The 25,777-nt window shown below is 55.8% G+C and overlaps 1 protein-coding gene and 1 long non-coding RNA gene across 13 annotated transcripts in view; one reads left to right on the top strand and one right to left on the bottom strand.

Moving 5' to 3' along the window:
• Positions 1-23,011, bottom strand: part of TNXB (tenascin XB) — a 60,747-nt gene extending 37,736 nt beyond the window's left edge. For 2 of the 11 annotated variants that reach the window (XM_049693549.1, XM_049693548.1), the window contains exons 1-10: positions 22,808-23,010; positions 14,375-14,785; positions 12,258-13,997; positions 11,677-11,792; positions 7,041-7,197; positions 6,594-6,857; positions 5,021-5,773; positions 3,517-3,885; positions 2,237-2,530; positions 319-609 (exon numbers count right to left, since the gene is read on the bottom strand). In XM_049693549.1, coding sequence (XP_049549506.1) covers positions 319-609; positions 2,237-2,530; positions 3,517-3,885; positions 5,021-5,773; positions 6,594-6,857; positions 7,041-7,197; positions 11,677-11,792; positions 12,258-13,997; positions 14,375-14,777 — 4,387 coding nt within the window. In that variant the 5' untranslated portion in view covers positions 14,778-14,785; positions 22,808-23,010. Of the gene's footprint in view, positions 1-318; positions 610-2,236; positions 2,531-3,516; positions 3,886-5,020; positions 5,774-6,593; positions 6,858-7,040; positions 7,198-11,676; positions 11,793-12,257; positions 13,998-14,374; positions 14,786-22,807 lie in introns of all 11 variants that reach the window. The other 9 variants (XM_033417949.2, XM_049693555.1, XM_049693552.1 and 6 more) reach the window with 6 other exon arrangements.
• On the top strand, positions 21,674-25,731 carry LOC117199185 (uncharacterized). Of its 2 annotated transcripts, XR_007469840.1 has the most exons (6): positions 21,674-22,184; positions 22,291-22,540; positions 22,943-23,047; positions 23,840-23,930; positions 24,251-25,339; positions 25,434-25,731. It is a non-coding gene; the product is annotated as an uncharacterized LOC117199185 (long non-coding RNA). The 2 variants fall into 2 exon arrangements; XR_007469839.1 differs by having other exon boundaries at positions 21,674-22,540.
• Positions 25,732-25,777: the final 46 nt, after the last annotated feature.

Raw genomic sequence — 25,777 nt, 5'->3', positions numbered from 1 at the left:
CAGAACCCCAGGATTGGGGCCTGGGGTTTGGACAGGTTGTCACACCTGTGCGAGTCTCTACGCAACTAGCACGAGTGATGAACTCTGAGAAATCTGGCGCAACCAGGGTATGACACACCTTCTGGGCCTTGGGGAGCAGCTGAACGGGATGAAAGGGTCCCAGCAGTGCGGGGGAGGCTGGCTGGCCCTGAGCCCAAAAGCAGGGCCAGGATTCGGAGTCAGCCATCTCGCTGGGAGGCCCCAGCTGGTTCCTGGCTGGGGGCAAGCGTGCGGGAGACTGGGAGGGGTCACATGGGGGCTTGGGTGGCCGCTACTCACCAGTGGTACCATCGGCCGTGAGGGGGCCGTGCCGCTTCTTGTCGACAATCCCAAACAGAGTGAATCTGTACTTGTGGTCAGGGTCCAGCGGGGAGACAATGACCGAGCGCTCGGGGGCTTCCACGGGCACCACCTGGGGCCGTCCGTCCCTGTCCCTGTACTGGACCACGAAGGAGTCAAACTGGCCCTCAGGGACAGTCCAGGAGAGGTGCAGCGAATCTGGGGTGGGATCTGTCACCCACAGCTTTCCCAGGCGAGGTGGAGTCACTGAGCTGGAATCCGTCTGAGGCACTAGAAAGAGCAGGTAGAGAGAAGGGAGGGACACAGGTCAAAGGATAAGAAGGAACCCATCTCCCACCTGGGGATGCCGTGTGAGGTTGTACAGGCTGTTCACTACACAAAAGGTGCATGGTGGAGGGAGCACTGAGGGGCTGAAATCCAGCCAGTGCTCTGCTTGCCAACCCTGGCAAAGGGCTATGCCCACCTGGAAGAAGGGGTGCTTTCTTTGATGGGGCACAAAAGCACTGTATGGACTAGTGTGGCCCTGACTCGTTCTGCAGCCTGGAAAGGGCTTCAGAGAGACGGGAGCCCAGCCAGCCCCTTCCACATCTCCACGGCCAGGGAAGTCTTCCAGGACAGCCTCTACTGTTTCCAGGCCTAACAACTAGCTGCTTTCTTCTCCAAGAGAGGGAAGCTTGGTCCTTGGCGCGTTCTTACGTGGGAGAGCCCCCCACACCTGCACTCTGGGCCCCACTTCCTCCTTTCCTACCCTCCCTCCCTGGGCTGTGCCACGCACATTTACACAAGCTCCTCCGCGCAGCTCCGTCGCCCTCCAGCCTCCACCCTCCCTCTCTGCTCTCTAGTCCCAGCCCAAATTCCAGAAGGAGATGTCTACACTGCTTGTAGTCATGTCCTCACCTACCTCACCCTCCCAACCCAGCTCCAGCCTCCACCAGCCGCTCTCACCGGGGTGAGTGGTGACCTCGCCATTGCTAAGCTCTGTGGACACTCTGTAGCCTTGAATCACTCTTACGGAATCTGACATGTCTGACCGCGCCCTTCACTTTGGCATCCCTCTCCCCAATTCACCCTGCAGGCACCCCTTCCGCTGCTCTTGCCCTGAGTGTTAGCCATCTCCAGGGTTCCAGTGGCCATGTCTCTTCTCCCTGCCCCCCGGCTTCTGCCTGTTGGGACACCCACACCCCCTCTTCAGGCCTTTCCTCTGCTCTCCAGGCCCATGAGGGCAGCAGGATGACCCTGTGGCCCCATCACTTTCTGCTTGAGTGACCTGGCCCTCTCTGCGCCTCAGTTCTCCTCACCTGTGACATGAGCATGCCTCACAGGGCTGCTTATGAGGGTGAAGTGCGATGATACACTTAGAACATCTTGAACACATCTGACACTTAACGAATGCTCGAAAGATGTTTAACTAAGTGTCCCCCGCTGCACTGCTCCTCACATCCGTTGCCCCTTGCCTCAGGGAATAGGACTGCCCTCTCCAGCTATCCTCTGCAGCAGCCTCAGTGTTATTTGTAAGATAAATATTGAATTATGTCACTCTCTCACGTAAAGCCCTTTGGCGGCTCCCTAGGGTCCTCAGATGAGGTCCAAGTGACTCAGTCGGACACATGAGACCAGTGAGATCAGTGCCCTCAGCTGCCAGGTGCCCTGCCCCTCGCCCAGAGGAAAGAGGCTTTGATTCTCTTACAGCGCCACACTCTCTCCTGCCTCACTCTCCCTCTGTTTGCTCTACCCTCCTCAACCTCCCTGCCTGACCACCACAATTTTCCCTTCAGGATTCATCTCCGGCACCACCTTCTCCAGGGAGCCTTACTGGACTTGCCGAAGCACTGGGCAGACCCGCTTCAGGACTGTGCAGAGGGCAGAGGCAGGGGTGTGTGTGACCCCTCTCACTTACAGATCTTGGCTTCAGCCACCAGGGGGCCATGCCTCTTCTTGCCCACGAGCCCGTACAGGACGAATTTGTACTTGCGGCCGATGTCCAGGTTGGAGATGAGGGCTGAGCGCTGGGGTCCCTCTACAGGCACCACCTGGGGCCTGTCCCTGTCTTTGTATTGGATCACGAAGGAGTCAAACTCGCCCTCAGGGACCGTCCAGTGCAGAAGCAGGGAGCTGGAAGTCATGTCCGTCACCATCAGCTTGCCCAGGTGTGGCGGGGCCAAGGGCTGCCCAGGCTTCTCCGCATCCCTGTCTGGGGTGTGGGGCAAAGCAAAGCACGTGGGCTCAAGCACTGCCTTGTCCCCAGGCTCCTTCCCTCTCCTCTGCCCACTGGCTCACTCCATCCTGGACAGCTCCCTTCCCAGAAGCCTCCATTCCCCGCCCTCTGTTCTCCGGGACCAGCCTTTCTAAGAAGGTGGGCATTTCTCCCCAGTCTCTGCTCTGGAGTGAGAGCTTTGGCTCTGCCCTTGCGATAACTGCCTCCCCACTCACAAAGGTCCCAGTCCCTCTTCACACCAAGGTCTCTGGGGGAGCTTCAGGTCCCCTGTGGTTTTCCCTGAGAGTTCAGAACCTTGCCATTGCTGTTTCAGAGCAGTCTGAAGACGCCTCGGTCCACCTGACCTCCTCCCTCCCTTACCGCCCTCTCCCCAGTGGTGAGCTTGATCTGGAGCTGCAGGGAGAGCTGGCTAATGGGACCAGGGGGTGCTGTCCACTGCAGGCTGGGCTCGCAGGGTGAGGGGCAGCGCCACTGTCCTAGCCTGTCCAGGGAGGGGATGGCAGGGGCTTGGGAGAAGGGAAAGGGAGGAGAGGGCTGAGGGTCAGGATCCTCAGGGCCAGACGCCTCCCCACACCCACCCTGAGAGACATAGTGGGCGGGCTGGGGCAGAGGAGTAACCAGGAAGTGGGGGCAGGGCGATTCTGCACAAAGAAAGCTGTAAGCGGAGAGCCAGGGGGCCAACAGCCTCTCTCCTTGAATCCTCGTCCCATCCTTTGACTTTTGTCCTCTCATCTACTTTGCCTGGAGTACTCCCCTCCCTGGCCCACCCTACCATTGTGCTAAGACCCCCTCCATCCCTCTTGCCTCTGAACCCTCAACTCCTTTTCTCTCCTTGTTTCTCCTACCACCCTGACCCAAACACCAGCCCTGCCCTTCAATCTCCACCCCACCTCTGAAATCCTAATGGCCCAGCCCCTCCCCCAACCTCAGGACATTGGTCTTGAGCAGAATCCAGGTTGTACCCATAATGTCTTGATAGATGAGAGGAGCAGAGGGCTCGCCCCCGGGGGGCACCCCACGAAGTGACAGCTCATAGGGGGATCCAGGAGGGGGTGAGGGCAGCAGAGCCTGACGGGCATCCCCTGGCAGTAGTTCCTCATGTGCCCCAGGCCCTTCGGGCACCCGTAGGCGCAGCTGGAAGTGGGCAAAGGTGTCAGGCTGGGCAGTCCAGGCCACACGGAGGTGCCCTGTCTTGTCTCTGCCCAGCACCCTCAACTCTGCCAGCTCCTGGGGTCGCTGCTGCAGGACAGGGGCCTGAGCCCCTTGAGTCGTTGAAGGGCCTGAGGGAGGAGGCTCATCAGTGGCCCCCAGGAGGTCTGAGGGGGAGGACCCTGGGAAGAGGCAGGGGGAGAAAAACAGGAGAGTGGAGTATGAGAGTCAGAAAGGAAACCCTGGCCCCCAGGCTCTGCCCTCTAGCCTCTAAGAGCCTACAGACCCTCCCTTTTCTGCTCCTGGATCACCCCCTGGGTCACCTCATCATCCCAAACGTGCACCACAGTCCTGCACAGACAGGCCCGCAGGTAATAAATAAAAGAAATAAAGTCTGCCATCCCTCGTCCCACAAGGCTCCTGTGACCTCCAGCCCCGACAGACCACCATGTCCCTCCCCACAGGAACCCCTTCCCCACTGGGTGGTGGTCGTGACTTCCAATAGTGCTGCAGTGACAAGCCTGGAAGAAAGGAGGAGACGGTGATGTTAGGGGAGGAGGGTACAGAGAGAGTAGGTAGTGAGAAGAGAGGGAAGAGGAGAAGGGGGGATGGACATCCAGCTCAGGTGGCATCTGGGCCCTGTGGGGGAAGAAGAGGTCCAGAACCCTCCCCACGACAGCCACAGAGCGCCCCTTCCCCGAGCCAGGACGTCGTTCCTGTGGGAGAGACAAGTGTGAAGTGAGCCAGGAGGTTGGAAAGGCAGCTCAAGAAGCAGTGGTTTCACCTCTCACACACACATGCTGCCTGATGGCTTCAAGGCCACCTCCAAGCAGCTCCGATGTGTCCCTTTGAGGTTGGGGCCAAATTGTGGAAAACAGTAACCATGACCACAGTCTTCAGCCGCTCTCACCACAGTGAGTCAGAGTGGGGAACCACTGGTTTCTCTCCCTATCCGACCCAAACTGCTCCAGACACTGCCCCTCCCACCAAATGCCCCTTCTGTTGCCTAGAACAGGATTCCTGGCAGAAGTGTCCTAGGAACCCAAGTGAAAATCAAACAGTCCCAAAGAACAGGTCCCCTTGACCTTGGGTATCCACCAGGACCCTGAGGGTGGAGGTGGCGTCTAGGGACGTGAGAAAGTGCGCTTTGTTGGGGGGGTTCTCTTGGAGCCTGGACCAGGTAGGGCTTGAAGACAGAGCGTGCGGTGGGGTGGCAGCCGGAGCAGTGAGGCAGCGGGAGGAACTCATGGATGCCGACTCCAGTGGCAGGTGAGACTGGGCAGGAGATGGGTGGTCCCGCGGCCCCACCCACACTACCTGTGGTTGTGATGAAGGCGTAGGACTTGGAGGTCTGCCCTGCCCGCACCCCGTGGACCTCCACGTGGTAGGTGGTACCGGGCTTGAGATCTGGCAGACTGACGGTGCGCGTGGTGCCCGGCACGGTCAGCTCCCCGCCGGGGCCCTCTGCGGGCGGCTGGGGCCGCCAGCGCAGCACCACGCGCTCGAAGTAGCCGCGGAGCCCGTCGAGGGACACGAGTAGTGCGCCGTCGGCGGAACTGCCCAGCACCTCGGGCTTGGGGTGGCGGGGAGCAGCCACCCGGTCGACGCCTTCGGGCGAGAGGCCGTAGGTGCCCTGGTTGGAGTCCCGCTTCCAGGTGCCCGAGTCGGGGCTGGAGGTGGGGTGGGGGCGACGGGCCGGGGGTGCGGGGGAGCTGGTGGGGATGGCCGCCGCCAGGCGACGCCGCTGCAGGTACTCGTGGATGTGGCGCGCCACCGACGTGTAGGTCTGGTTGGCCCGCAGTGGGTAGCCGTGAGCCCGCAGGTGGCGCTCCAGGTCCTGCGCGGTGCCGCGGAAGCGGCCCAGCTCGTCCGTCAGGTTGCCCCACGCCCGCCGAGGGGGCTGGGGTAGGCTCGGCCCGGGCCGAGACTCCGCCTCCCCCTCCTCCGCCGGCCGCGAGGGCCGAGGGGGGACTGGTGGGCGCGGGGGCCGCGGGGCCGGGACCGGCCGGGGCCGGGGCCTGGGGGACGGGGCTGGGGCGTGCGCCTCCGGGTGACTGTAGTGGCCTGGTGCTGCCGGGGCGGAAAAAGGGGGAGGGGGAGAGCCGGTCAGTGGCAGCCCCCCACCAATCCCTGCACTCCTCCCCGTGGCAGTTCCTCCCACCGTCCCTCCCACCGTCCCTCCCACCGGAGCCAGAGGCCTCCTCCTGTGCCCCAGCCCCACCTGGAAAGAGAATCGAGAGAAAGGAGTTAGTGTCCCAGGATTCCCTCACCCCGTGCCTCCAAGCCCGCCACTGTTGGTGCCCTAGAGAGAAGAAACCAGCGGGTGGGGCCCTGTGTCTGAAGGAGAGAAAGGGGCGTGGGAGGAGAGACTGCGAGCTACAGCGAGGTGGGCGTCCCTCTGTCACAGGAAAAGAAAAGAAAGATCCAGGCATCTGTTAAGAGACCTTGAGGGTTAGTGGAAAATTACTGCTGAGACCTAAGTCCCCCAATCCCCAATCCTAAAGTCAACAGGAGTGCTGATCTCTAATCTGCCTAATTCCAATCTCTCCAAGATCTGACCACTGACTGAGCTCAAGGGCTGTCCCTGTGTCCAAGTTTGGATCAGAACCTTCCCCATCTGGGTGGGTCAGACAGCATCTCCTATTTACTGCTTCTTTCCATGAGGCAGCTCCTCCCAAACTCCAGCCCACAGCCTTCCTACAGTACTCCAAGCACCTGAGAACTCCATCTCCGCAGAGCCCCTGGTGCACAGCAAGGCCCCCCAGCAGGTGCTTTGGGACTGCCACAGACCCTGTCGGTGCGTTCAGAGCAGCCTGTGAGCCGGACATGTGGACTCCCTAGGAAGTGGCTCCTATGCTCAGAAACTTCCCTAACCCTTGGCCAGCCATACCTGTGTTGGCCCTGACAGAAGCCGGGTAGCTTACTGCCCGGCCCCGCTCGGCAGTGACGGTCACCACGTATTCTACGCCTGGCATGAGGCCGGTCAGCAGCGTCCCGTCTGCCTCAGAGGGCACTTCTAGCCGCACCCTCTGGTTGCCGGCACTGACGTAGGACACCACGAACTGGTCCACCTCGGCCTGGGGGCGCAGCCAGTTGAGCTCCAGCGTGGTTGGCGTCACAGCCACCACTCGGAGGTCCTGGGGGCCATCGATCACTAGCCAGGTCAGAGAGAGGAGGGATCAGGTGGGAGTCTGGATCTGCAGTCACCAGCTTTCCTTCTATGAGCCTTGCCCCCAGCCAATTCCTCCCCTCTGCCCTCTTGGAGGGCATATTCCCAGCCACCCCTCTCAAATCCAGATCTCCACCCAGGACCCCACCCCACAGCCCCAGCTCTCACTGGTGGTGATGGTCTTGGAGGCAGGAGGGCCCCAGCTAGTCCCTCGAAGGGCACGGACAGTGACCTGGTACTCCTGACCGGGGGCCAGTCCTCTCTGGTCATAGGCTGAGGCAGAGCTGGGCACCCGTGCTGTGAATGGGGGGCTCGGCCCCTCTGTCTGCAAGAGAGAAAGCACCAGGTGGATCAGGGCTGCCACTCTCACCCCTGCCGCTCAAGCCCCCTTATCCTTTCTCCAGTTCCAGGCAGGGTCAACATGGGACTGTGTAGAACTTGGCCCTATACAGCTGGGGCGCGTGGGTGGTATCAGCAAACACATGTAGAACACCTACTCCATGCCACGTACTATTCAAGGCGATTTATAGATATGAACTCACTTAATCTCCTTAAGAATCTGATGAGGTAGGTCGTATTATTCCCAACGGACAGATGAGGAAACTGAGGTACAGAAGGATTAAGTGGCTTGCCCAAGGTCACCAACACCAAGAAAGTGGCAGGGATTTAAACCCAGGCAGTGTGACCTCAGAGTCCCCTCTCATGGGCACTACCTTTTTAGCCTGTTCATCAGCTGTGTGCCAGAATTCTGACACATGCCAGGACTCTTCTTCTGGGGAAACAGGAGGAATGGACATTTGTGAGTAGTCTAACAGCCCAGCATTTCGCTGGGCTGTCTATCTAGGACAGCTAATAAAGACGTTCTGTTCTCTTTAGCTATGTTGGCCGCTATGGGGACACCTCCGTTCAGCCAAGTAGGATTGGAAATTTCAGAAGGTGCTCTCCCAAACCAAGAGAATTGTGGGAAAATCCGCATCATAAATACCAAAGCATAAAACCAGACGAGAGTCCACGTAGAGCCTTCTGGGTTCAGGATGAAGTAAAGCTTTCCTGGGCACACAGGATCCCCAGCCCGCTCCTGCTCACTCTGCCCTAGGGTACCCCATCCTGGGAGGCCTGGGACTGGTGTCAGCTCAAGACCTGTGTGCTTCTCCTCCTTCCCAGAACGTATTCTCTGTCCCCTTATTCCCCCAACACACACACACACACACACACACACACACACACGAATACACACACACGAATACACACACACACACACACGCGCGCGCGCTTTGAGTACTCCCTGATGATGTCTGGTCCTTTCAGCAAGAGAAGCCCACCCCCAGAGTTCTCCTTCTCCCTTCAGACCACCTACATGAACCTTTTAAACGCTTTGTAGTCCCTCCTGAGACCCATTTGGGAACAGTCCCCTGAAAAGTCCCACTGTCAGTCTAAGCCCATCTCTCAGCACCATCTGTCTGGTCTGATGCAGGCTCTCTAGCCAGATGCTAGCAGCTGGTTCTGCCCCTTGGTGAGAGTTTTGGCCGCTTCACTGATGTCCTTGGCAAGCTTCTAACTCTATTCTCAATATCAACCTCATGGCCCCAGGTGGGCGACTCCACTTTGGCTGGTCCCTGGAGCTCACCTCATCCTCACCCTGCTTTTCAGACCAGACCAAACAAACTTTTCTCAGGCTGCAAGGGCCTGTGTCCCAATGAAAACGTGGCTTAGCCCCAGTTTCCAGGCTGCAGAATACACCCAGACAGGGAATACTTGAACGTCTTTCTGTTCGGGGGTTTACCTCCCTCAGTTTCTTCATGCTTTCTCTCACATTCATAGAAGACCTTGCCTTTTGCAAAATAGCAACATTTCTTAAGTTAGTGGTCCTTGGGCTTGGGGTGCACCAGAATCACCTGGAGGGCTTGTTACAACACAGGTTACTGGGCTCTGCCCCCTAGAGCTTCTGACTCAGTAGACCTGGGGGTGGATTCTGACAATTAGCATGTCTAGTGCTCCAGGTGATGCTAATGCTGTAGGTCCAGGGAACACACTTGGAGAACCACTGAGTCAGAGGAACAATGCCACGTATGCAGGGAAAGGAGGAATGTTCCTCTTCTGTGTTCTGAAAATCATTCCAATAACTAGGCGTGTCCCTTAGCCAGGGATAGTAGAGCTTGGGCTTTGAGAGAGAGAAGTGGTTCTAGAAAAGGGGAGGGGATAAGGTAGAGAGAGGCTTCTAGGAAGATGGCAGTGGCCAGAGGACAGCCAGCTACTGAATGTCCTCTGTGCCAACAGAAATGGATAGAGAGTGCTGGCTAAGGCAAGAGGCACAATTCTAGGGGCCAGCCACAAAAAGCATAGAAAGCATAGTCAGAGGGCCAGTAGCCCAGGCTGATGTGGAGTCCAAGGGAGGAGTCTGGGGACCAATCTTACAGGAGCATCTTCCACACCCAGGCTCAGAGAGGACCCAGAATGTGACAGAGGCCCATACCCAGAGCAAAGCAGATGAGCTAAGAGCATGGCCAAGCCGGACCCAGGCCAGCTCAACACCAGCCTGGCCCCACGGAGAGGGAGAAAGCCTAGGGCTGCAGCGGGGAGGCTGCACCCCCTGAGAACACCAAGGATAAGTTCGTATTTACTAAGAGCGGGAGATGATGCTACCCTGTAAGCTCCTTCTATCTCAAGTGTTTATTTTACTTCTTCTTTCCCTGAAGTTCCTTAGAAAAGTTCTGTTTAAAAGTCCTACCCTCTCATGGGCTTCCCTGGTGGCGCAGTGGTTGAGAGTCCGCCTGCCGATGCAGGGGACGTGGGTTCGTGCCCCGGTCTGGGAAGATCCCACATGCCGCGGAGCGGCTGGGCCCGTGAGCCATGGCCGCTGAGCCTGCGCGTCCGGAGCCTGTGCTCCGCAACGGGAGAGGCCACAACAGTGAGAGGCCCGCGTACCGCAAAAAAAAAAAAAAAAAAAAGTCCTACCCTCTCAAGATTAAAGCTATGCAAATAATATACACACAGAAGAGAGTGGGAGAAACACTTTACAATGTTAACAGTGCTTGTTTTAGTGTGAAACAGCGAACGATTGTTTTTTTCTCTAGTTGCCAAATTCTTGTCTTGTGATTATGTTATTTTTATAACTGAAAATAATTTTTTTTTAAACAGAAGAAAAATCCAAGCTCTCTTGGTTGTGCAGCCAAGTAGGGATTTCTGCCTCTGCTCCTACCAGGGGGTAAGGAGAGACAGAACACGGCAGGGCTCTGGGCTTGAGGGGATAAGAAGAAGACTTAGAATGACAAGGCCAGTTGGGGTGGGGGTGACAGCCAGCACCTCTGAGCTGTCCCTTCTGTCCTAGAGGCGTCCTAGGTTTAGGCCCTGGGACTTATTTATTTTTCCAGAGTCCTGACTGGGTAGAGATGAGAATGACATGGCCTACCCAACAATGGCATTTGTGGGATGATGCAGGAAAACATTTGGACAGTAGAAATGTCAGATGATTTGAAACTAGGAGACCAAACACATCATAAAGGCCCAATCTGCATAAAGGGAAATCTCTAATGAGAGGCCACAGTCTTTGTCCTTAGGGTGTCCCCAAATATTTTAAGAGTGAGTTGGAAGGAGACAGAGAAAGGAGGTTTTGCAATGCACCGATGACACGGAGGTAGGGGAACCAGCTCACAGACTCAAATAATTGCAACAGCCTAGACAGGTTGGCCCAAAGCAAAAATGAAACACTGAAGAGAGCCAAATGCAAAGGCTTATATTTAGGCTTAAAAAAAGAGTATGGGGCTTCCCTGGTGGTGCAGTGGTTGAGAGTCTGCCTGCCGATGCAGGGGACATGGGTTCGTGCCCTGGTCCGGGAAGATCCCACACGCCGCGGAGCGGCTGGGTCCGTGAGCCATGGCCGCTGAGCCTGCGCGTCCGGAGTCTGTGCTCCATCCGCAACAGGAGACGCCACAACAGTGAGAGGCCCGCGTACCACAAAAAAAAAAAAAAAAAAAAGAGTATGTAGTTGAATGTCTTCTTTTTTCCTTCTTTCTTGTCTTCCTTCCTTCTTTCTTTTTTCCTTGTTTATATTTTTTAAAGTTTCTACACTGAGCCTATATGACTTTTATCATTAAAAGTTACTTAAAAAAATCAAATGTGATCAAAATAACTGACAGTTTGTCAGTTATGAACTGACCACAAGTTCATATATGTCAACTCTGAGAAAAGTGCCAGGGTAGCCAGAGTGAGCCGGGGGAACAACTGGGGTCCTCTTTGCTCCCACATTTTGATGGGGTGGGGCACATGCAAAAAGCAGGAGGTATTAGAGGAGGAAAACCAAAAAGTGAAGGATTCAGAGAACAAAGCATTAAGAAAAGGGGAAAAGAAACCAGTGGATTTGGCCTGGAGGGGATGAAGGGTGACGTGATGGCTGATGTCTCCAAATACTTGAAAGCCTATGGTGTAAGACACAGGAAAAGAAAAATCGCGTTCTGACGGCTGGCGAAGGCCCAGCTAGGGCCAATGGATGGATGTTAGAATGGGGCAGATTTGGATCCAGCAATAACAAAAAGAACTGACTACAGTGAGGAACAAAAATGGAGTCGGCAGCCTCAGGAAGTCTGAGCTCAAGGTCACCAGAGATGTTCCAGCAGCAGTGGGCCAATGCTGCAGAGGCTTCTGCACCGGGTGTGGGGCAGAACGAGCAGGCCTTTGGAACAGCTTCGGGAATCAGCCAGCTGCGTGCAACCACCGGTTACCTGGGACTCCTGCTTGAGGTGAGCAGGAGGGAGCCCCCTCCCCGCAGTCCTGCCCACTCAGCCCCCTCTTGGAGCTTGACTCTCACCGTGGGGATGAACTGAATTTCGTAGGCATCCACATTGCCAGGAGCCCGGGTCCACTCTGTCCGAACCATCGTCTCCTCCAGGAGGTGCATCCTCAGGCCCTCAACGGCTGGCACCTCTGTCCAGGAGAATTGGATGTGAGAAGCTGCTTAGCCCAAAGCACCCCAACCTCCACCATCACAGGCCCCTCCTACTCAGGGCCACTCTGAGAGATCCACCCAAGCTCTGACTCCTCTCTGGGGGTGGGACAAAGCCGGCAGCGGCCTGAACAGACCTTGGGTCTCACTTACTGCCCCCCATCTCCAGGAACACAAAATCTCCCTAAAAGCAACTAAAGGGGCCCCCAATCTGCTCATCAGAGATCTGAAGGCAGGTCCCGCCTGCAGGCGTGCCCCCACGGTTCTGCAGCCCCTGGTGGACAGTGGCTCCCTGGCTCCCCTGACTGCCCCGCCCCCCACCCCAATATATGCCCCCCCCTTCACTCTTCCTCCAGTTCTCTGGGCTCCTAGGCCTCAGACTCAGGCTTTCCCACTGGCTCCAGTTTTCCAGTCCCTTTTCCCACTGGGAAAGGCTGTCCACTCACCTTCCCCGCAGTCCTCCCCTGCATAGCCATCTTGGCAGACGCAGCTGCCCTCACGACACTCTCCCCGACCGCGGCAGTCCCCGGGACACGTCTGGATGGCGCAGTCGGGGCCCCGGAAGCCCTCGACGCATACACACTGGCCTGCGCGGCACAGTTCCCGAGGCCCGCAGCCCCCAAGGCAGGCGCTGGCGGGAGGCCCTTCCTGCCCGCAGTCCTCGCCGCTGTAGCCCGCGTGGCACACGCACACGCCCTGCACACAACGTCCACGGCCCCGGCAGTCCGCCGGGCAGGTTCGGGTGGCGCAGTAGGGGCCGGTGTAGCCAGAGTCGCACACGCAGCGCCCGTCCTCACAGCGGCCGCGCCGGTGACAGTTGGAGGGGCAGGTACGGAGGCTGCAGTCCTCGCCCGTGTAGCCCTCCCAACAGGCGCACACACCATCCTGGCACACGCCGCGCTGGCTGCAGTCGCGCGTGCACCGTCTCACGCCGCAGTCTTCACCCTCGTAGCCGTCGTCGCACAAGCATCGCCCCTCCAGACACTGGCCGCGACCTTGGCAACCCCTGGGGCAGCTGCGCACGCCGCAGTCTTCGCCCTCGTAGCCCACGTCGCACAAGCACACGCCATCCTCGCAGCGGCCGCGACCACGGCAGTCCCCGGGACACCGTCGGCTCCCGCAGTCCTCGCCTGTGAAGCCCGGGTTACACACGCAGCGGCCGTCCACGCAGCGCCCGCGACAGTCGCCGGGGCAGGCGCGCGTGCCGCAGTCCCGGCCTGTGTACCCGGGCCAACACACGCAGCGGCCGCTCTCGCAACGACCCCGGCCGCGACAGTCCCCGGGACAGCTGCGCACGCCGCAGTCCTCGCCGCTGTAGCCCGCGTTGCACACGCACACGCCGTTCTCGCAGCGCCCGTGGCCCCGACAGTCGCGCGGGCAAGCGCGGGCGCCGCAGTCGGGCCCCGAGTACCCAGGCCAGCACACGCAGCGGCCGTCCTCGCAGCGGCCCCTTTGGTTGCAGTCGCCCGGGCAGCTGCGCACTCCGCAATCGTCCCCGCTGTAGCCTGGGTCGCAGATGCATTCGCCCTCCTCGCAGCGCCCTCGGCCCCGACAGTCGCGGGGGCAGGTCCGCGTGCTGCAGTCCTCGCCCGCGTACCCGGGCCAGCACACGCAGCGGCCGTCCACACAGCGCCCGCCCTCACCACAGTCCCACGGGCAGCTCCGAGAGCCGCAGTCCTCGCCAGCGTAGCCAGGGTCACAGACGCAGCGCCCGTCCTCGCAGCGCCCCTTCTGGCTGCAACCTCGGGGGCAGCTCCTCACCCCACAGTCCTCGCCAGTGTAGCCCGGGTTGCACACGCAGCGCCCGTTCTCGCAGCGTCCCCTCTGGCTGCAGCCCCGAGGGCAGGAGCGCAGGCTGCAGTCGGCCCCGGAGAAGCCCGCGCGGCACACGCACACGCCCTGCACGCAGCGCCCGCGGCCGTGGCAGTCCCCCGGGCAGGAGGGCCAGCTACAGCTGGGGCCGGTGTAGCCAGGGAAGCACACGCAGCGACCACGGACGCAGCGACCCTGATCATTGCAGTCATCTGGGCAGGACCGGGAAGCTGAGGGGGGAGAGGAGGGGGGCGCCGCAGCATCTGTGGGGTCTGAGCAGGTGGGCCCACCCCAGCCTGGCTCGCAGGAGCAGGCACAGCGGCTCAGGTCAAACACGCCATGGAGACTGCAGAGGCTCCGCACGTCCGTCTGGCCTGGAGTAAGAGCAAGAGGTGGGCCTCAGTCTCTCTGCGGGAGCGGCTGACCCTGTATCGTGCTCCTCTGAGTCAGCTTCTCCAGCAGAGCCAGCCTCATTTCCTAAGGCCATCTTAGTTTCCAGCTGCAACTTGTCAGTATATGTGGCCTCCCAGTGCCCTAACATACGCTGGGGAGGAGAGGGCTGACATCTAGTCACGTGGCTCCTATCTCAGAGTTGTTCCCGGGCTGCACTCACCGCCCCCAAGGGGGAGGCAGGCATGCCTTTTTCTAACTCATACCGAGGTCCTTTATGGACTAGCAATGCCCACCCAACCCTAACCCACTTCTCCACCTTCCTCTTTTTCTGTGCCCCTTCCTGGGATCATCCGCTCACCTGTGCCAGCCTGGGCAGCAGCAGGACAACATCCCCCAGTGCACTGTTCCTTGAGCCCCTTCACCAGCTCCTCCAGGATCTCCAGCCGGACCCTCAGGGCCTGCACCTCTGAAGCAGGGACGGGGGGCTCAGTGCCTGGGGGACAGCCACAGCTACCTGAATTGGGCAGGTTAATGCGGTGGGTGAACACCACCTGCTTCTCCCCTCCTTCCACGGTGTGCTCATAAAGCTGAGAAGAAGGGCCTCCCCCTCCTGGCTGTTCTGTGCGGCCTCCTGGCTGGGGAGGAGGCCGTGGGGCTGGGAGTGTCACATTGGACCGTGAAGAGAAAGGCCCTGCTCTGACTGTGCCCAGCAGCACCAGGAGGGCCAGGCTGGAGGTTAGGGAACCTTGGGCTGGCATCATTCAGGAGGCTGCAGGGAGAGAGGGCACATATGAGAGCAGCTTCACAGAGAAGGAGACAAGATGAACGCCCTCCTTCCCCAACACACACACCCACAGTCCCACCACCCACAACTAATCTACCCAACTCACATGTTGCAAAATCCACGTTCAGCCCAACCTTAACGGATACCCTCCTTGGGCAGATCTGTCTCTACCTCGTTTTCCGATATCATTTGGTCACCCTGCTCCACCCCCTCCACCCACACTGGTCTGTTTTGCTTGTTCCACGGACACTACAAGATTACATTAGGCTACAGGGCCTTTGCACTATATGTCTCCTCTGTCTGGGACGTTCTTCACTGAGCTCTCGGAGCCCGTCTCCTTCTTGTTCAGATCTTAACTCACATGTCATGAGCCCCAGAGGTCTTCCTTGATGCCCCGTTGGAGCAGTCTTTCATCACTCCCCAGCACAGGGTCCTCTGCTTATGTTCTTAAGGCATCTACTGCTGCCTGAATCAACTGTTTGTGTGGCTACTTGTTTATCTTTCTCCCACTGCTAGGATGGGAACTCCTTAAGAACAGGGACCTCATCTGTCCTGGCACTGCTGTAAGCCTGTGCCTGGCACGTGGGAGCTATGCAACACATTTTTGTTGAATGGATCAGTGGATGAATATAAAAGACTAATCCTTCCACAAGCACCTGGGTCCCAGCTTCTATTGTCTTTCAGAAATCTTAAGGTGTAGATTATCCTCTCTCTCTTTTTTTCAGCCCCTTACTCTCAACTAGATCCTTCCCATATGAGCTCAAAAAGCTCCTGTTTAAAACAAAAAACAAAAAAACCCCTCTTCCTCAGGACTTACATTACTGAATATCAAATATCAAAACATTACAAAGGTGAAAGGATAGAGAGAACAGAATAGGATCCAGAAACAGACCTACACATATGTGGTCACCTGATTAATGAAAAAGGTACCACTGCAGTTAAGAGGAGAATGAATTGTCTTTGTCATAAATGGTCCTGGGTCAAATGAAGATCCACATGGGAAAAAAAAATCTATCTCTACCTTATGTCCACCTACAGAAATTAATTTAAAATGAATATATAGGGACTTCCCTGGTGGCACAGTGGTTAAGAATCTGCCTGCCAACGCAGGGAACACGAGTTTGAGCCCCGGTCCGGGAAGATCCCACGTGCCACGGAGCAATGAAGCCCATGCGCCACAACTACTGAGCCTGTGCTCTAGAGACCGTGAGCCACAACTACTGAGCCCACACGCCACAACTACTGAAGCCTGTGCACCTAGAGCCCGTGCTCCGCAACAAAGAGAAGCCAACGCAACGAGAAGCCCGCGCACTGCAACGAAGGTAGCCCATGCTCACCGCAACTAGAGAAAGCCCGCGCACAGCAGCAAAGACCCAACGCAGCCAAAACGAAAAAAAACAAAAGGATTTCTTAAAACCTAACCGCAAAACTTAACCATAGAGGTCATCAAAAGACACCATTAAGAGAATAAGAAGGCAAGCTACAGAGTGGGAGAAAATAGGTGAGATATGTCAGAATATGAATATATATGTATATAAATTATATATGAAGGGGAGAGTAGGACACAGTTACTGAGAGTGAGAGAGAGGATTAAAATCTAAACTAAAGGCCTCTCACTGTTGTGGCCTCTCCCGATGCGGAGCACAGGCTCCGGACGCGCAGGCTCAGCAGCCATGGCTCACGGGCCCAGCCGCTCTGAGGAATGTGGGATCTTCCTGGACCGGGGCACGAACCCGTGTCCCCAGCATCGGCAGGCGGACTCTCAGCCACTGCGCCACCAGGGAAGCCCAACCCGTTTTTGAAAGTGGCGAAAGAAACAGGCTCTCCAGTAAAGAATATAGCCAAAGGGCCAATTAATATATGAACAATAAACATATGTATGTGTGGAACAAAACCAGTAATCAAGGAAAGGCAAATGAAAACCACAACAGGATGCCATTAAATATCCACCAGCACGGCTAAAATTAAAGGGACTGTTGTTGCTCGATATTGGCAAGAATGTGAGGCTACTGGAACTCTCATTTATTGCAAGCAGGAGCAGATATTAGTGCAACCCGACTTCCCTGGTGGCACGGTGGTTAAGAATCTGCCTGCCAATTCAGGGGACACAGGTTCAAGTCCTGATCCGGGAAGATCCCACATGCCGCGGAGCAACTGAGCCTGTGCGTCACAACCACTGAGCCTGCACTCTAGAGCCCGTGAGCCACAACTACGGAGCCCATGCGCCACAACTACTGAAGCCCGCACACCTAGAGCCCAAGCTCTGCAACAAGAGAAGCCACCGCAATGAGAAGTCTGCGCCCCACAATGAAGAGTAGCCCCCACTCGCCACAACTAGAGAAAGCCTGCGCACAGCAATGAAGACCCAACGCAGCCAAAAATAAATAAATAAATATTATTTTAAAAAAAGAAAAAAAGAAAGAAATTAGTGCAACCACTTTGGAAAACCAGTAAGCAGTTTCTACTGAGGCATACAGCCTATAACTTAGCAATTCCACTTGTTGGTAAATATCCAACAGAAACGACTGCGTACATCCTCGAAAAGACATGTACAAGAATGTTCATGGGATTTTTTTCATATTAGCCCAAACTGGAAGCACCTCAAGTGTCCATTAATAGTAGAATGGATAAATAAATTGGGGCATAGTCATAAAATGGAATACTACACAAAAACACCCTCTTGGGACTTCCCTGGTTGTACAGTGGTTAGGACTCAGCGCTTTCACTGCTGGGCCCCAGGTTCAGTCCCTGGTCGAGGAAGATCTGCAAGGCGCACGGTGAGGCCAAAACCAAAACAAAACAAATAAACAAACAAACAAAATGAAAAAACACCCTCTTGTTACATGCAACAACATGGACAAATTTCGCACACATAACACTAGCAAAAGAAACCATACACAAAAAAAGAACGTTGTAAATGATGCTATTTATATGAGGTTCAAAACAGGCAGAGCTAATACAAGATAGGATAGAATTACTAGAAATAGTTTGTACCTGGAACTGGGTGGTGGTTAAACATATGTATACATAATCAAAATTAACTGAGCTATACACTTAAGATACGTGCATTTCACTATATGCACAAAAATATACTTAATACACAAAATATACAAAAATATACTTAAAATTTTTTTCCCCCAATCTCACACTCCCTCCAACCACCACATATTTTTCTTCTCCACTTCCTGGCCATAGTTGTCAAAAGATTTATCTGTACTCGCTATTTCTATTTCCCTATATCCCATGCATGCCTCAATCTGTTCCCACCTGACTTCCCGATCTCCTTTCAACCCAAAGGTTACCAAATAGCCCTCCCAAAGGTCTCCCAATGATCTCAGTGTCACAAAATCTAAAAGACGTTTGTCTTCACCTTACTTGATCTCTCTCAAAATCACTGGATACCGTTGACCACATCCTCCATTTTAGAGCATTCTGTATCTGTGCTGTCAATAAGGTAGACAGGAGAGATCACTGACTCTCGAACACTTGAAATGTGGCTAGAGTGACTGAATTTTCTTTAGTATTTTTAACAGCTCCCCAGGTGGCTGCAATGTGCAGCCAGAGTTGAGACCTACTGCAGTAGTCGTCCACCCAGGTACCTTCATCCAGACCCATGACTTTAATTTCCAAACTATACCCCAACATGTAAACTCTCTCCTCTTAACTCCAAGCAATATATCCAACCTCCTATTTGGCCTCTCCTCTTGGGCACCTCAAATTCAACATGTCTAAAACTGAACTCAACGTTCATCCTTCCTGTACTGCATCTCCTCTCAGTGTTCTCTACAGCAGCTCATGGCCCAGCCTCAGTCATCCAGCCTCACGAGCCAGAAACCCAACAGCCTGTTCAACACCACTGTATTTCATCATATTTACCCATATTTTATTGTAAACATCTCTTTAATCTGCTTGTATCTCTCCCTCTAAGCATCATTATAGTCCAAGCTACTATCTACCTTTTGCTTGACAACTGCAATTGCCTCCTAGCTGGTCGCTCTGCTTCCATCCTTGCCCCCTTATAATCTTGCGAAGGCAACTAGAATGTCCCTCTCCCCCTAAAACTCTTCAGTGTCGCCCTTCCGAATACTCTTCAAACACTGACAGACAGCCCTGCAGCATTCGGCCTCTGCTGACCTCTCCCACCTCATCCCCCATAAGACTTCCCTCCCTCTCTCCACTCCAGTCTCACTGGCCTTAAGTCCCCCACACTCTTCCCAGCCCCGGACCTTTGTATCTATGGTTTCCTCTATGTGGAATGCTCTTCCCTTTTTTCTTGGCTTCCTCATCCTTCAGGTGTCAACCCCACATCACTTCCTCAGGAAACCTTTCCTGCCCAGGTCAGGTTCCCCCTATCACGTGACATCACAGCATTGTGTAACTCCCATTTGTAGTATTTATGACAATTTATAATCATACATTTATTTGCGGGATTATTTTATTACTTCCTTGCCCACACTCAATCTTGCCTGCTAGACTGTAAGGTCCATGGGGGCAGGCGTAGCACCTGCTTCTTTTCTTGGCTGCTATATCCTTGCATCTGGCACATAGTAAGTGCTTGATAAATACTTATTGACTATATAAATATTTAGTCAATTTACATAGCTCAACTTAAGCCCAGGACTAGCATCAGGGCTGGAACCAAGGACAGGACCAAGGTCAGGGCTAGGACCACGGACAGTGTCTGGGGCTGTAAGTTGGTTAGAAAGAGCAGCTGGGGCAGATACTGACCAGGGAGCAGGCCAGGTGTGGATCCTGGCAGGGCTGCATGGTACAAGCACTTTGGAAAACCATTTGGCACAATCTACCAACTCTACTAGAGCTATATGCCAACCCTATGACCTGGCACTTCCACTCCAAGGAATATACCCACCACAGCAGTACTACTCATAATAGCCTCAAACTGGGAACTACCCAAATGTCTCACATAGGTAGAATGGATTAAATAAAGTGTGGTTTGTTCACACAGTGGAATAAAATAAAGCAACGAGAACAAACTACAACTATATGCAATAACATGGATGGGTCTCCCTAACATGGGGTGGAGCAGAGAAGTCAGACACAAAAGAGAATGTGCTGAAACATTCTATTTGTGTGAGGTTTGAGTCTAGACAACGTTAAGCGTCAACTGGTAGTGTTACAAGTCAGAAGTGTGGCACTCTCGGGGGAGTAGTGACCAGAGGGGCATGGTGGGGAAATTCTGCGGCGCTAAGAACATCCTGTTTCTTGATCTCAGTGCTGGTTACCAAGTTGTGTTTGTTTGTGGAATCCACTGAGGCAAGAATTGGGGAGCACAGGGAGACAAGGGTTAGAGAGGAAAGGTAGTGGGGCACTCGGGGTGAACCAGGAGAGGGGGCTATGGTAACAGAGGAGTGTGCAGGGGGCAGGTTCAGGCGAAGGGTTAAGGAGAGGTGTTAGCAGGTGCCCAGTTCTTCCAGACCAGAGAGGCTGGAGGGGGAAGGAGGGCAGGGTGAGTGGTGGGAATGCTGACTGGTGAGGAGGGAAGGGACTGTGACCCGCACCTCCTTGCAACACGCACACATTTCCTGGCTTCCTACACTTAAAATTCTCCTCTGAGTCTGAGAGAAAGAAGTTTTCGGGGCTACCAGCCATCATACCCCGCCACCACCCCACGAGAGATGGAAGGGAGCTGGACTAAGGGACAGAGCGTTTCCACACTGAGAGGCACCCTGCCCGACAAAACCTGGGCAGAGAGACCTGGCAGGCACAGAGCTGCCCTTCCCTCGGCCCCTCAGCCCTTCTCTCAGCTTGGAGTGTAGCCTTGGGCATGAGGTAGGCTCTGACCTACCTTCAAATCCTGTTGCCCTGTGTCTAAGGCCGTGCACATCACCGGGTGCGTGCACACACAAATACACATACACAGACAAATGGACTCATGTGCGCTCCTCCACAAATACAAATATGAACACACTTCTTGTATACGTATACTCATATTTATCCAAAGAAGCTTGCATCTTTGCAGGCACACACACATAATCTGCTCTTCACATTTCCTCCACACCTAGTCATTGGGTGATGCCTAAAAAAAGCTGATTTCTCACTGGCTCAGAGGGCAGCTATGTGAGTCAAAGAACTTAGTTGGAGTGAGAGGAACCACACAGGAGGCCCTTCTCCAGTGGGGAGCAGAGGATACAGGGTGCCCCACACCCCTGGAGGCCTTTGGGAGCTGTCCAGTCTCCCTACCCCAACAATCAAATCCTGCATCTCTCCCCACGTGGTGGGGGGAAGGGGCAGGGTCTCTGCAGCAGGAAGGAAAGCAGCAGGAAAGCAGTGAAGCTGGTCTGAGAGGAGAGGAGTTGCCCCCACAGGCCACACCCCCAGAGCCTCCTTCCCAGTACCCCTCTCTGGCCGGGTCTCCACCACCCCCCAGCTCCCCATTCCCAAGTCTTGGAAGAATCCCGCTCCTCTCTCAGCACTAGGAAAGCAGAAAACTTGGGTGTCCCTTGTGTTTCCCCCTCATCACCCTCCCCTACCGCTGCATCTGGGGTGCCTCATCTTCTCGGCATCCTCCCCAGCGTTGGAGGGCTGGCAGGGACGGGGGGGGCATCTTCCCAAAAGCTATGACTCAGCATGCAGGCTATTCATGTCGTGGCCAACTTTGACACTTCGCTCATCAGGGACTGTAGGTCCCAAGAAGTGGGGAGAGGGGCTGGCTTCCGTGAGGGAGGTTCCAAAAGTGGAGGATTTTGGCCCCATCCCCATGCTTTTCTCTGTTCCTCATGGCACAAGAGGAGTGAAGGTAGAAGGATTCCAGGACTGTGAGATGAAGGAGGGAGATGAGGGCGGGCTCCAGATACTGGGTTGGAACCAGGTGACCAGGAGATACCGGGAGAGGGGGGAGTTGGAGGATCCAGATGCCCCTTACTCTGGGGAGCTAATGGGCCAGAGAAATGGGAAAATTAAAAGAAAGGACTTCCGGACCCCCAGGGGGAAAGAGTTTTGGGGGCAGTGAGAGATAGAAGGTGGGTTCTGGTCGCACTGAGAGACCAGGACTGAAGGGAAAGGAAGGTTGAGGAATTGAGGTGCTGGGTGCCCAGGGCTTTGGAGGCAGGGCCAGGGAAAGAGGGGAGGGGCCGAGGGTCTGGGAAGTGGGCGGGGATTGGAAGCCGACAGACAGCAGCTGCGGTGTTTCCATGTTTCCGAGTTGTTTCCCAGTAGTTCCTCTCAGTTCCATTTCCAGTTGTTTCCAAGCCATTAAATTCTTTCCAGGCGAGATAAGGGTCCCGCCTGTCCCACCCAGGGTGTGTCACGTGTAGGGGGGAGGTTCAGACGAACAGAAGCAGGAGAGCCTGGAAGGGGGATGGAGCGAAGACGGAGCCCCTGTGCCCCTGGAGGCATCTCTCAGTCGTCACAGCCCCGCTGAACCGTGAGTCATGGGTGCAAAGCTCTCTGCCAAGAACAAGTTTTAGGATTCTCTCTGCAGACTCCGTGCCCTTCCCAGACCTGAGAGTCCTGACTCTGCTTCATTTCAGCACTTCCTAAAGGCTCCAGACCCCCAGAACTCCCTCCCGGGCCTTGCAGTCCACGTGCTGCCACCTGGGGAGTCCCCACCTGGGTGCTCAAAGAAGCTCCCTAGGGCACCTTCCTGGAGCTCCGGCTCAGCGGTTCCAGCCAGAGCGCTTGGGGTTCCACCAGCACTTTCCTCCTGAGGTTCAGCTGGCCACCAGCTCCAGCAACTCCAGGGCCCAGAGCCCCGGCTCACCGATAACCACCTCCACCTTGGTGCCATGCCTAGTCCTGTCCAAACCCCAGCATCTGCCTCGCCCCCACCCCTCACCAACACCCACACTGACTTGTCCTCCCAGACACACCCTCCACAGGGAGTCCAGTCCCCAGCGCATGGTCCTATTCCTTCTGCCCCGACGGAAAGTCCCCGCTCTGGGAGGCTCTCCTGGGAGGCTCTCCTGCCAACCTTCACCTGGGGTGGGGGGACCGAAGTCCCCGCCTCTCCCGGCTCCTCCTTCCTTCTCCCAGAGTGCCGTTCCTTACCTGAGTAACAAGCGGCTGCGGTGTCTCTGCACCTGCTCTGTCCCCGACCTTGGGAAGGGGGTTCTCGGGGCAGGGTGGGTGGGCGCCCCTTGGCAGCCCTGGGCTCCTGGATGTCCCTTTGCTTGTTCCCTGCAGCAGGGGCTCACCGAGCCGCCACCCGACCGTCGATCTGGGCTGCGACAGTGAGAAGGAGGGAGTCTGCAGCGAGCAGGGGGAGGAGAAGGGGAGGACCAGCATGAGGTCAGGGAGGGGAGCGGAGATAGGGCAGGTCCTCCCGCACTCCCATCCCTGCCAGGCCCTCCCAACGTCATCACATGCCACCCCTCCTCTCCCCCCGCCGTCATCCCGACCCCCCCGACCCCCCCCATCTGGGATCACTGGTCCCACAATCTCACCCCTCTCACTGGTCCCTCATCTCACCCCCTCCAGCCCTCGTCCAACCTCCCACATCCTTTCCTTATCCCATTTTTACCCTTCCTCCTCGCCCTAATTTCTGTCCAACTTGACAGCCCCATCCTCATGCCACTTCTCCTTTTCCCCCACCATTTCTCCACATGTTGCCCCTGTTCTATGTTTTCTCCTCTCTAGCAACACCCTTTCCCATGTCCAGGCCCTCTCCCTCCTCCCTCCCCTGCACCTCCCCACCTCTTCCCAGCTGCCAGTGTCCAGGCCCTCTCCCTCCTCCCTCCCCTGCACCTCCCCACCTCTTCCCAGCTGCCAGTGTCCAGCTTGGATCTTGCCTCATCTGTCTGTTGCCCAGCACCCACTCCTTCATCCCCCAACCAATTATCTCCCGGCAGGGCAGGGAGCATAGGGGATGGGTGGCAGGAGGAAACCTCCCTCCCAAGCCTACATCTCTCTCCAACAGGGGCCTTCCCTTGTCCCCACCTCTGCCCCTGCCCGGCCCCATTGCTGCCACCTGCACTCTCCCCTTTTCTTGCCTTGTCCCCGTGCTGCCTCTCCCCATCTGTACTGTTCAATCTCTGGTTCTCGGCTCGGGATCAAGGACCCCTTTTCATTCTCTCACCTCAGCAAATTCCTGGAGAAATGACGGATGAGGCTTGGGCACTGGCTGGACAAGGGCTTGGCTGAAGACCAGGACATAGGAGACTTGGGAAAGAAGGTGGGGTTCAAGGGAGACAGGGAAGGGAAGCCCGAAAGTTAGGAGGTTTAGGGATGGAGAAAGAGCAAAAGGCAGGTGCAGATATGGGGTGGGGGCACAAATGGTGAGGTGACGTTCTAGAAAGTGGAAGAGGGCTAATGTCTGGGTGCTGCAGGGGAGCAGGGGTAGGGAGAGAGGCATGGGCTGGAGGAAGAGGTCACTTTGATATCGGGCAGAGACAGGAAGACTGACCAGAGGGCAGGGTGGCAGACACACCCACATCAGGCTGCTGGGCTGCTTCTCTGGTCTCATTTCCCCATGTGCTTTGCCACTCTGACAAGGGGCTGAAAAGGAGACTTTGGCCAGATGAGAAATATCCAGGCTGAGGGAGACCCCATCCCAGGCTTCACACGGAGGATAAAGTTCTTGCCACCCAGCTACAATCCTCACCATTGAGGAGTAGCTTGGTCAAGTCACAGGTCATGGGTGAAAGGGACGGGCAGGAGGCTGTGTGTGCCCGATTCTGCCGCTTGTGTTGGGGCACAGGTGTCCGTACCCTGGTCAGGTCCCCAGGGTCGTGGGTGTGGTGATCCTGGGTCAGGGTGCGCTGGCCCAGCACCTGGCTGTGCCCTATGCCCTGTGAACTCCCACTGGCTGAGGGCGAAGGCTTGCATGTTCCCTCGCGTGGGTGTCCCCGTGTGTCCGTGTGTCTGGGTGTGTGTGTGGCTGTTTTTTTTTTAGTGGCTTTGATGGGGAGGATGAAATCAGTTTCTTGGATAGAGCTGGGCTCAGCTTCCTTCCTCTGCCTTGGCCCGAAGCCCCCAGAGCCTGGAATAGGTAACAGCTTCCCTCAGATCTCCAGGCAGGGGTTGGGGGAAAGGAGATGAAAGGACGAAGGAGGGTCTGAAACAGCATTATGTGGAGAGAGCAGACTGCAGAGAACAGATATTCTCTGATACCCCAGATTCTAGTAATTCTAATGGTCATATCCTTTTTTTTTTTTTTCTTTTTGGTCCTATACCCTGTCTTTGTTTTATTTATTTTTTGTTTATTTTTATTTAAATTTTTATTTAATTTATTTTTTTGGCCACACCACATGGCATGTGGGATCCTAGTTCCCCAACCCGGGATCGAACCCACACCCCCTGCAGTGCGAGCATGGAGTCTTAACCACTGGACCGCCAGGGAAGTCCCTTGGTTTTGTTATTTAGGAAGTATGGTCACCACAGGTATACTTGGCCCAGACAGTGACCAGAAGACGCTGGAGAGAAAGAAGCAAGAGCTGAAAGGGTGGCCCTGGGGTGTTTTGGAAGTCCACTTCTGAGGGGAGACGGGGTGCCAGAGTCAGAGAAGGGTGCGCGGCTCCAGACATTCACAAGCTCACACGGCATTAGGAGAAGCCACTGGGGGCCTGACAGACATAATTCCAGGTTCCGAGATAATCATTACCCAAAATGTCATCCACGCCCTGGATTTCAGGCTCTTGGAGGAGCTTATGTCTTATATATGTTTGCATTTTATCAGAAAAGCACTGGGCCTCGCATAGAGCAGGTGCTTCATAAACGCCTGTCAAGGGCTTCCCTGGTGGCACAGTGGTTAAGAATCCGCCTGCCATTGCAGGGGACACGGGTTCGAGCCCTGGTCCAGGAAGATCCCGCATGCTGCGGAGCGACTAAGCCCGTGCGCCACAACTACTGAAGCCCGCGTGCCTAGAGCCCGCGCGCCACCACAAGAGAAGCCACCGCAGTGAGAAGCTCACCCACCGCAACGAAGAGTAGCCCGCGCTCTCCACAACTAGAGAAAGCCCGCGCGCAGCAACGAAGACACAACGCAGCCAAAAATTTTATAACTAAAATAAATAAATAAAT

This window comes from Orcinus orca, chromosome 10, assembly GCF_937001465.1.
Source record: "Orcinus orca chromosome 10, mOrcOrc1.1, whole genome shotgun sequence".
Classification (NCBI taxonomy): Eukaryota; Metazoa; Chordata; class Mammalia; order Artiodactyla; family Delphinidae; genus Orcinus; species Orcinus orca.
This window is presented reverse-complemented; position numbering and strand designations above follow the sequence as displayed.